This window comes from Zingiber officinale, chromosome 4A (genome assembly GCF_018446385.1).
Source record: "Zingiber officinale cultivar Zhangliang chromosome 4A, Zo_v1.1, whole genome shotgun sequence".
NCBI classification, from domain to species: Eukaryota; Viridiplantae; Streptophyta; class Magnoliopsida; order Zingiberales; family Zingiberaceae; genus Zingiber; species Zingiber officinale.
Genome location: NC_055992.1, coordinates 36199449 through 36210944, shown reverse-complemented (window position 1 = coordinate 36210944; position 11496 = coordinate 36199449). Strand labels below are relative to the sequence as shown.

At 35.4% G+C, this 11496-nt stretch overlaps 1 protein-coding gene across 4 annotated transcripts in view; it reads right to left on the bottom strand.

Moving 5' to 3' along the window:
* Positions 1 to 342: 342 nt before the first annotated feature.
* The window catches only part of LOC121969811 (protein DDB_G0268328-like), a 43966-nt gene continuing 32812 nt past the window's right edge, over positions 343 to 11496 (bottom strand). For all 4 annotated transcript variants that reach the window (XM_042520069.1, XM_042520071.1, XM_042520070.1 and 1 more), the window contains 7 exons: positions 7457 to 7573; positions 7246 to 7367; positions 6402 to 7161; positions 5992 to 6246; positions 5738 to 5920; positions 2134 to 2472; positions 343 to 1453 (listed from right to left, as the gene is read on the bottom strand). In XM_042520069.1, the coding sequence (XP_042376003.1) occupies positions 701 to 1453; positions 2134 to 2472; positions 5738 to 5920; positions 5992 to 6246; positions 6402 to 7161; positions 7246 to 7367; positions 7457 to 7573 (2529 nt within the window). In that variant the 3' untranslated portion in view covers positions 343 to 700. The remainder of the gene's footprint in view (positions 1454 to 2133; positions 2473 to 5737; positions 5921 to 5991; positions 6247 to 6401; positions 7162 to 7245; positions 7368 to 7456; positions 7574 to 11496) is intronic.

Genomic DNA, 11496 nt, shown 5'->3' with positions numbered 1-11496 from the left:
TTGGTTTTATTATTTTCATTCTATCTTATATTTTTATATTCTACTTGTATTGTTGTACAAACATATCATTCTAAAAGGTTTTTTTCATTTGTATCCGAAAAGGAATAAACGTAATTATAATTTCAAGAGTAATCTCTAACGTATCCTGAGCCATGAAATAAAATTAAATTCTAAATCATATAAATCTTCATGTAATTAATCTTGTTCTCGGTTTATGTTTTAACGAACATGAACCATTGAGCTCAATGATACCCGAGTAACTGAGATTAGTGAGGTATAGATTGAATTTCAATTTCAATGGATTTGAAAACCAAAAGGTATAGAAAATCAATATTAAAGTAATAAAACGTCTCAAAGGGGAACATATTCCAATTCTACGATTACAAAATTGAATAATACAGATACAACAGTTCCGAATACAAGGACTTTACATCACAAAGACATCTACTAACTAATCATCTTCCAATTACAAAAAGATAAATGTACAAGCGAGCTTCCCTATTATTTGCTCATAGGTATGACAAAGAATCACTATTCAGGCACAAGCATTCACACCCAAAAGAATGAGTTAAAAAAACACCTCTATTCTGAAGTTGCTTGGCACTTAAGCTATCCCAGTTTCGGTACCAAAATTGCAAACTAATGGACTAATAGTAGAACATTCCGGATATCCAACATAATAAATTCCATGAGTTTATATCTACATAAGGGGTAGGTAAGCTCCGCCATGGCCCTTCCGTAAAATAAGAGGCCCGGCATTCTCTGGAACTCTATCCATCACCTTCATACATGCATCAGTTACATCCTGAAACCCTGTTGCTGCTGCTGCTAATTGCATCCGCAGCTTCAAATCCCTCGTCCTCTTGAGCAAGATCCTGAAAGACCTGCCTAAATGCTTAATCCACTCAGCAGGCAGCCCTCCTGGAGAGAGCCACACTGAAAAGTGAGATTGATCCCCTCTGGCTGCAACCTCATTCCGGTGGTACCTTGCCAGCTCTAGTAGCATTGATGGTTGCAAAGGAAGGACAGCAACAAACTCTGCCACAAACTGCTCAACTAAGTCTGGTTTAAACATTTGATTCCATAATACAGGAGCCCACTCGCCTGGCTGGTTTAGCTTGTATGCTTCTGCCACAATAAGGGCTTCCTGAAAACGAGACTGCTCCACAAGTGTCCTACGAGCTCTTGTTTCTGGGAGATCAATCCATTGTATGTCAGGGATCCGGATCTGGAGGGAAAGGAGAGATGCTTGGGCACAGGCATTATGAGTCTTCTGCCCTGCATCAATAGTGGCAAGGACTTCAGCAGCCTCAACATAATAGCGCATAGCCTCAAGAAGATCCTCAGTTTGACGATCCTTGTCGCGACAACAAAGCCACTGCTTCATATACTGCAAGGATCTAGACTCAAGGAGTGAAGCTGTCTCATGCTTCATGTCAAACTGGTTGTAGACCTGTATAGCAAGCAATAGAGAATGATAAACATACTAACTACAATTGAAACTGGCTGAGATGCAACTAAAGCATTCATTTAAAATTTTCCACACTGGCATTTTTGTTCATATGCAATTGAAATATCATGAAAGATGCCTAAAGTTGAATCAGTGGATCGCATAAGCATATTACCTCGTCAAGAAATTACAAAGGAAGAGAATGCTAGCTTAAGTCAAATATTTTATGTTTATTTTTTGCTTTCTAGCAAAGGATGACTTCTTCATTTTACTTAGTGTTGGTCTAAATAAATATTTGTGAATTTTCTTGTTAACTTCAATTAAATTATTATTTGAACTTGAAAAATGTGAGATTAGACACCATGTTATAATCATAGTACTGGTTCTCTATTGCATCCATTTCAATTGTATCAAACTTTTCCGCCCCTGTATTGAAATTTGTTATCATCTGTATGGATAGACTGTATCAAGGTCCATATCAGACAACACAAACAAACATGACGAGAATTATTCATTCCATCTGTGTCTTGGTCTCCACGGGATATTGATCTGTTAGTTAAACCCGTGCAAAAGATTACAAAGCCAACAAACATTGGGAATAAATCTGAACAAGGGTAAAGAAGTCATATCTAACAATTTTCAAGGACATGAACTAACTAATAGAAAAAAGAAGAATTTCTAACCATGGCAAGTGCATCGAAGTCATGAGGGTTAAATAGCTTTAATGATGTTAGAACAGCCATTCTGAATCCTCTGACAGCAGCGGCTGTGCCGGTGGCCATCTCTGTAGCTGAGTACTTTTGAAGAAGCAGTGCGAGCTGACCATTTTCTATAAGGATATTTAAAATGAAATTCAAGGCATAGAAGTTACTGACTCCGGTAACCAAGCGAGCCAAACAAGTAAAATCACCCTCCAACACATATGATTCAATTCTGTTGGCAGCAAGGGTCACAAGAACATCGACTCCATCAAGGCAGGCAGAAGATTTGTAGAAGTGGTGTGCCAGTATAAGAAGTTCAACCTGTCGAAAAGATTGAGTATTTTTGTTATGAGAGAACACTGGAACCAGAAGAGAAACTGCATTTATTTCCAAAATATGGATTGACAGGAGCCCTCTATCTCTCTCTTCATATATAAATAGACAGACTAGACCAGAAATGCATACAACTATTTTGTTCTTGTTAAGATAATTCAGTATATGAAGATATGCATGCAACATATTTATATTAAAATTATCAGATATATGTATGCAGGTAATGAAAGCTGATGAATGCCCTGTCCATCCTGCTATGTTTTAGAAACACCTAACTTGAAACGCTAAGTGAAATAAAAAGAAAAAAAAAAAACAGTAATCCTAATTGAATTGCTGGATAATACTAGTCAGATCTACTGCAGCAAATGAAGATCTGAAATAGTAATTCCTAACAAGATGGATTTTATTAGTATACCAATTGTTTCAGAATATCATATTTGAAAAAGAAAATTCTGAACTTGCTGCCATTAGATAAGTTCAATGTCGTCCACGAGATTTTAGTTAGCAGAAGAAGCATTCAAAGTGTTGAAAAACTTAATCTATTTGAGTAAAAGGTTACACTTGCACCAATCACCTCATCAATGAAAGTGTAATACTCCATTACTTTGATGGTATGCTTATGTAAAATTTATCTAAAATACAAATTGTTAGGCATGTAGCATTCATATTTCTGATAAGAAATGGCAAGGCTCAATATGTTTCACTAAGTCCACCTTGTCTGCTGCCTCACACACTTAACCTAATCTGCATAGTACACATCCATCTTGGCTGCAACATGGATATTTACTTTCTCCCAATCAAGGTTCTTATACTATGGCATTTCGGTTTCTGAACTAACCTTCTCTGACCTGTCTACTAATAACAAAAAGTTCATTTTTTTCTTTCTTTAATCTATTGGGCCTAATTAATTCTTGAATGGGTTAGGTTTACTTTTAATAGGTTGGGTCTAATTTCTAATGGGTTTCTTTAGACCTCCCTTTTTTACCATCAAGGTGTTTTGGTCAACACACTTTAACATTTGAAAAAGAATCAAAATTAAAGTTGCAACCAACAAGAACATTCATGTCACTCTTAGGGATTAATTGATGTCTATATGACACAGTGCAACGGTAAGAGGCACGGTGGTTTCCCATGCACCGAGGATTCGATTCTCATGCAGGCAACCTTATGCCTGCTCGAACTACTAGAACAGTTGGGTTGCTGTGTCAGAGCATCTCGCACTTCTGGATTTACCCGGTGGGCGAACCAAGGGAAGGCCGCCTACCTCCAAGACTAGTTGGACTAAACAGATCATGGATTAATTAAAAAAAAAATCCAATCAAATTTTCAAGGCACAACACATTCAAAATTAGGATTAGGGGGCATAAATACATTATGTGACTCTTAGGGACCAAAGGCCTTTCAAGATATAAAAATCAAAGATATAGGGCATAAGCAATTGAACATGTGACTAATATAGATAATATTTATTTGACATGATTTTAACTCCTTTTCAGCAATTGAAGTGTTTCATCATTTTAAGCTTTTTTGGCAATTAAGGTGTTTTGGCCATAACTACTTGATATTCAAAAAGGATTCAAAACTAAAATTACATGGCATCATGCATAGGGACAAATAGATGACCATGACATAATCTAGACCTTTCAAGGCTAGGTAATTTTGAGAAATTACCTTAATAGCCTTTTCAAAGGCCAAAATCAAAGTTACAAGATACAATACATTCAAAGTCAACATTAGGAGGCATATACGTATCAGTGTGACTCCTAGGTATGAAATATACCTATATGATATAATTTTGACCCCTTTTAAGCCATCAAAGTGCTTCGGTTAAACATCTTTAGTGACCTAACAAATCATCAAAATCAAAGATATAAGACACAAACAGTCTTATAGATTAAATATTGTTCTTATGTCATAATTTTTACCATTTTTTGATCATCCTAGTGTTTTGGTCAAACCACCTTAATGTTTAAAAAAGATCAAAATTGAAGTTACAAAGCATAAAAACATCCATGTCACTTGTAGTAATTAATTGAAGGTCATATAATACAATTTAGATCAAATTTTGAATCATCAACGTGCTTTGGGCATTTAACTTTGATGGCCTTCCAAGGGGCCAAAATCAAAGTTACAACGCGTAACACTTACAAAAAAAAAAAGAAAAAAAAAAAGAGGATGTAAATAACTTCACATGGCAATGATGGTCATACCTGTCTCATACATTTACACTATTGATTTGGCCAAATATAAATGTGGGAATATGTGATTTTGTGACCAAATATCCCTAAAGATTAGATCATAGGATCATGATCCATGGTCAAAATTCCCACATGATGTATCCTTTAATACTTATGAAATCAATACATCACTCCCATCAACTCTAGTACTCACCTCAACTCCATGTCTGAATAAAAGCAAATGGTAATAAGTTCTAAAGAATCAATTAATTCATGGTCAAATTCCCACATGATGTATGTTCTTTATATTATAGATTAAGAGAGGGATTAAATAGTATAGCGAATTTGTTGGTAGTTTGAAGGATTACAAACATGACTATTGTTTGGACAACCAAATGTTCTTTGTGTGATCATTGATTTCTTAAAAACGATAGGATGGACAATTGTTGATATTGATCCAACTTGAGTCATCATTGTTATTGATCAATCTTGGCAACTAAGGTAAAAAGCCCTACCAAGGGGTACAATGAATGTTATAATTTTCCCAAATCTAACAGGATATAATTCTATCCAAGAAGATTGTGAATTAGCATGCCTATGCATCTCATGAAGAGCAACTTCCATACTTGGTAAAAAAAAGGACTACCAAAAGGGACAAGGAACCTTATAATTTCTCCAAAAATAACATGATGAAATTCTTCCCAAGAAGATTTTGATTCTAGGCATCATGCCTGCACAGAAGCAACTTTCGCACATACTGAATAGAAACCAGCTAATAACTTTATTAAGCCTTGAGCTTCTTGATTTGTTTATTTTTAGATGTTATGATAGAAACCTACAACCTATTAACTTCCAGTCTTGAGCTTCTGATATGTTGCTAGACGAATTTAGTAAATTCAATTGTTGAGATGTTAACTTGCTTCATTTTAACAAAGAAGCCTCTACTAAAAAAGTACAATGGTTATTTTTCATTTCCTACTATAGCAACTAAAGCTTTGTATCTTGTAGTAAGCTAAGAAGATTGCTGCAAGAGCAATTGTTCAATCCATAATTTGCATCAACCAAGAATCCAATACCTCACAAGCATGTGGTATTTCTTGTCCTGTCATTACTACGCGCATGAGTGAATGACCAATTTCTTGTTCAGAAGGACAAAGTTGTGCCCACTTCAAAAAATCAGTGAATCTCCACAAAAGAGGCTCAGGGCCCTCTTCCTTCTGAGAATCCATGTAACCACCACGATGTGCGGCCAACAGTCCCTGTGCATAAAAACTATCAGAAAGGAGATCATTGGGTATAGAATAAGGACATATCTGTTAGGACAGCATACCTTCAGAAAAGATTCAGCAAGAATCCTTGCAATGATTGGATCAGGAATTGTGTGGGTCTGTACCAACAGTTTGGCTTCTTCAAGAGAATCTTGGGCTTTAAGAGAAAGCAATTGCAGCAAATCTATAGGTTTTTTCTCAATTGCCTCAGAAAATGGGAGGCCAAGTATTTTTGCAGCTTTGACAACAGCAATTATTCTTCTACACAACCCACGCCCAGAACCTTCACAGCACTTGGTAGCTAAGAACTCCAAAGCCTATAGTAAGAAATCAGAATGATTAAAAAGTACCTAATGCATTTATGACCACTAAGAAAAAATAATTATAGAGTTTCTTTTGAGACAGCAGCACCTATACGAACAAACCAAAGACAGATTTGCTACACTAATTCATCATTCGGCATCATCCTCACCTGTGATAGTTGAATCATGTGATCCTTAATTGTTACACCAGCAGATCTAATAACTTCAAGGGCTTCAGGATCAAGGGGTGATAGACTAAGATCATCATTGCTATTTGAAGATGATAAGGTCGCAAGCTTTAAAGCAGCATCAACCAGGGAAATTTCAGATGGCATGTGTGTTGGAGACAGTTTCTTCTGAAGCTGTTTAGCAGCTGTAATTTGACCAAACTCCAACAAGGAAAGGACAGCCTTCTCCATTTCTGCAGGTTGTACTCTTTTCTCCCATGCAGAGACTGATGACTCTATACTCAAACTTTCTTCTTGTGATAGCATAGTTTTAGATATTTCACCAGTATTCTTAAGATGAGAATCAGTGTAATCATCAGAATCAATGTTGCTTTCCAAAGTGTCTAAAACAAAACGTCTTTGTATTGGATTAGTTTTTGTCCTTCTCTTTGTCCTTGCAATGCTCACTGCAGTGGCGACACTGCTAGATTCTAAGGTTTGTGACTGCCGATTATGTGGGAAATTGTATTCCCTTGTACCATTTCTCTCACTAGCTTTCATGGACATTGCATTTATGTGATTATCCATTTTTGTAATGATATTTGCAGTCTGTTCTATAACACTGGAAGAATTTCCACCCACTAAATTATGAACAGAGCTGAGTGATGTATAGGCACGTTCAGCCTTAAACTGAGATTCTGATTCTACTGCTAGGAGCCACACTCTAGTTTCAATCTCCCTCAGAATATCCAAAGGATAAACCCTGTATCATAATAAAAAACCTTAACAAAGACCAAAAGAGAAGTACTAAAATTACCAAAAATCAAGTACAAATATGATAACTTACGGAGGAGACTGAGTTATTGTTCCACTTAACCACTGTAGAGCAAGAAGAAGAATCTCGTGCAATTCTCTTGATGGAATATCTTTCTCAATGGCTTCTGCATGTTTGAGGAAAAATGATCCTGCCTGAAAGAAATCACAACCAATTTTTTCTTGGATTAGCACAAAATGGTTGTCTTTTCTTGGGCATGCTTATAAATCAACAAGCAGTCAACCTGCAATGGTGGAAACGAATGTCTCATAAAAAGTGTCTGACAATGGTTCCATAAAGCGGCTCTCTCCTCTGGAACATCCCAAAGGAATTCCTTCCACTCGGAAACCATGGCTTCAGCCTGAAACAAAAACTTGTATGTGGTAGTCATGACGTGACAGAATTTCTTCCAATTATGGGTAGCTTAAATAGAAAATAATCTCATATATGGTTTACAACTTATCATAATCGTAAACAAGCATATGAAAATACAAAGGTAGCACGTTTATTGTTTTGGTAACATGATCCAATTGACATTTAGAAGATAAAACCATGACACAAATTACATCAAGTAAACAAATGAATGATTGAGTGATATACAAAGATTATATAAAGGAATTATTTGGAAATAATCAATTATATAATGGTTCCACTAGGTCAACTATCTGCATCAAAATACTGGCAGAGATTCACTAGGAGAAAGAAAGATGGAGGAATCAGAGAAGCTGTCATATATCAACTAGTCTTTTAATAAGCATGTCTGAGAATAAGCGTGTTTGAGGCTAATGTTGGTAACAATCGTTGAAAGAGCTTTAACTGAGTCAATTCAATCACTAAGAATTGGGGTAATCTTTTTCCTTAATTCAGCTCAAGGCATTGCAAGATATTAAAGGTTATTATGGAGGACAGGAATAGAGAGGACAAATAATTAAGGAAGATTGATAATTGAAGGGGAAGAAAGAAGAAAAAAAAAAAATCATCCATCTTGTTTATCTGAGAAGTTAAAAATATGAAGAAACTTTGTAATATAATTTTTACTATCTGATTATTCTTTTTTTCTAATTTTTATTTCTTCTTTCAATCGTGGGAAAGAAGAGCCAGGAAAAATGGAGAAGATCAGGAGGATTTTAATCTTCTCACTTTTGGGAAGATGAGATTGGGTAATTTGATCTCTCCACTTTTCTATCCTCCCATGGTTTTCTTTCCAGCAAACAACATTAAGTGGTCGTCCCATTTTTCTCATCTAAATTTTCACTTTTCAGATTGCTCTCCAGCTAAATTGCTTAAAGATTGTTAATATGAAAGGAGACCATACAGAAAAAAGAACAATAAGGAAACAGATAAGGTTCCAATATCTAAATTTGCAAACATATTAATATTAAGGAAGAAAATAATATCAAATTGCTCTGAGCGAGCACCAAGGAGATGATGTCAAAGAAAAGACTATGAAGTTCCAACATGTACTTAAAGAAAAAGAGTAAATAAAGAGAGAAAATAATTATCTTATCTTCAAGATGGCATCATAGTAGTAAAAGTGTTGCAACTAAAAGAGAAAATTGATTTGAGTTATAAATGTGCTGAAAGAGGAGAAATGCTAGTGTTGGGTTTCTAGGAGTTAATCAAACTGCTATTCAAGGCTTTTTTATTTTCAGTAAACAAATGCAAATCTGGAATATATTTTACTAGGTTAGCAAATATTGTGTCAGGCTGAGATATGGTGCTAGATTTAGTGCTTACTCTAAATTTTAGAAGAGAAGAAATTACTGATTTTATATGCCCTATTTGCAAATTTTGTGAGGATTCATCTACTATTTATACCGACATTTAGTCCTTCATGATTCAAGGAAATGCTAGTGTTGGGTTTCTAGGAGTTAATCAAACTGCTATTCAAGGCTTTTTATTTTCAGTAAACAAATGCAAATCTGGAATATATTTTACTAGGTTAGCAAATATTGTGTCAGGCTGAGATATTGTGCTAGATTTAGTGCTTACTCTAAATTTTAGAAGAGAAGAAATTACTGATTTTATATGCCCTATTTGCAAATTTTGTGAGGATTCATCTACTATTTATACCGACATTTAGTCCTTCATGATTCAAGGAAATTATTATTTTTTCCTCTCTTCCATAAAACTTTATGGTATTAAAGTCACCATACTCTTTCTTTTTTCTTCCATGATCTCCTAGAAGGCAGGGATGACCAATGGAGCAAACAATTCCACCATCTCCTCAGATTCTTCTGAAACCAGTCACCCTACTCCTGTGAATTCTTCTACCCCTGCTTTTGCAGATTTCTATTATCAGAATTCCACTCTACTCACAGCCATAAGACTTAATGTACAGAATTATCAAATGGCCTCAGTCCATGAAACTAGCTACTGATGACGGAAAATCAAACATTTGCATTTGTCTAGTGAGATGATTAGACCTACTGCAAGAGAACCTCGCTTAGAAAAATGGAAGTCCAAGAACTCCCTGGTGCCTTAGCGCAACGGTAAAGTTGTTGCCATGTGACCAAAAGGTCACGGGTTCGAATCCTGGAAACAGCCTCTTGCAAAAAACAGGGTAAGGCTGCGTACAATGGATCCTTCCCCGGGGCCCCGCATGGTGGGAGCTTCGTGCACCGGGCTGCCCTTTAAGAACTCCCTGGTATACTTAGAGATGTGTTGGAACTTGTTTGTGCTCTTTACGCAGACCATGAAAATACTTCTCAAATATTTGCATTGAAAACCTGACATTCACAATCAAGCAAAGCAATCATGATATCCACCATTTATTACAATGAATTAGTGGCATTTTGGCAAGATCTTGATCAATGCTATGACAAGGTTTGAGAGAATTCAAAAGACTACAGCTGTCACAAGAATAGAGAGAGAAATGATAAGGTCTACATGTTTCTACACTTAATTGGAATTTGGATGAGGTTCGGGGCTGCACTCTTGGCAAGAAACCTTTGCATTCCATGGGAGTGTTTTCTGAATTCGGACGTGAAGAAGCAGGAGGGAAACAATGTTGTACAGAAAAGAAAACACCCACAACCTAGGAATTGGAAGCTCAGCCCTTGTGCCCCAAGTTTTAGAATTTGAAATCTATAGTCGTCAAAAGCCATGGAGTGAGCATGGTGAAAAACCATGGCATACAAAGGAGACATGTTGGAAACCAGCATGGTAAGGCATTATTTCAATCTCCAAAATTGTCCTTACCTAAGTCTTTAACCGCCGAATGTTTAAGTGTCATTCCTACTTTGTTTTCCTTGTGAATCATTAATTCAAATGCAACTGATCATATGCTTGATTGCTCTAAGTTGTTCCCATCTTATACACCTTGTGCAAGCAACAAAAAGGTCAAGATTGTCGAATGTTCACTCTCAGTTATTCTAGGGACAGAAGTTGTCAGGCTCACTTATTAATTCACTACCTTACTAATTATTTATGAAATCCTTCATGTTCCCAACATCTTGTAACTTGTTGTCCATCTGCAAAAGCACCTTCGACCAAATAGTGTCGAGCTAATTTTCATTCTTCTTATTGTCAATTTCAAAAATTAATGAATGGAAAGTGCTAGAGGAAAAAATTGACTCTACTATTTTTAAGATGGATCTTCCAAGAATGAACAAGGTCAAAGTACTAGTTTAAATTTTATTATTAAGGATGATGACATTAAGTTGTGGCACAATAGATTAGCTCATCTTAATTCTCAGTATTTAAAATACTTAATTTTGAACCTATTTCAGAATCAAAGTCAATCTTTTTCATTTAATGCGGTGTGTCAATTTACTAAACATCATCATGCATCTTTTTCTCCTAAACGTACATTCTAACCACATCATTTACTGTGATTCATAACGATATTTGGAACTTATATTGATCATCTATATTTTCTAGTGAGAAATGATTGTTGATGACACAAGATTAAATTGGGTTTATTTGATTAAAATGAATCTGAAGTGGAGAAAATTTCAAAGACTTTAACACTAAGACACAAACAAAATTTCAAACAAAAAAACATTCGAATTTTACAAAGTGATAATGATGAGTATTTTACAAAGTTACTGCATCAATAATCTACAACAAAAAAGTTTAGCTGAAAGAGAAAAACAACACTTACTGTAAATAGCTCAGACTTTTTTTACAAAACAAGAAACCTAAATATCTTTCTGAGAAGTGATTCTTACTGCTACATATCTCATAAATAAGACAGAATCATAAATTTGAAACATCTCTTGATGTATTTCATAAATTAAAAAAATCTTTTTATTTAGCAAATAGGTTATCTTCTTTAAAGAT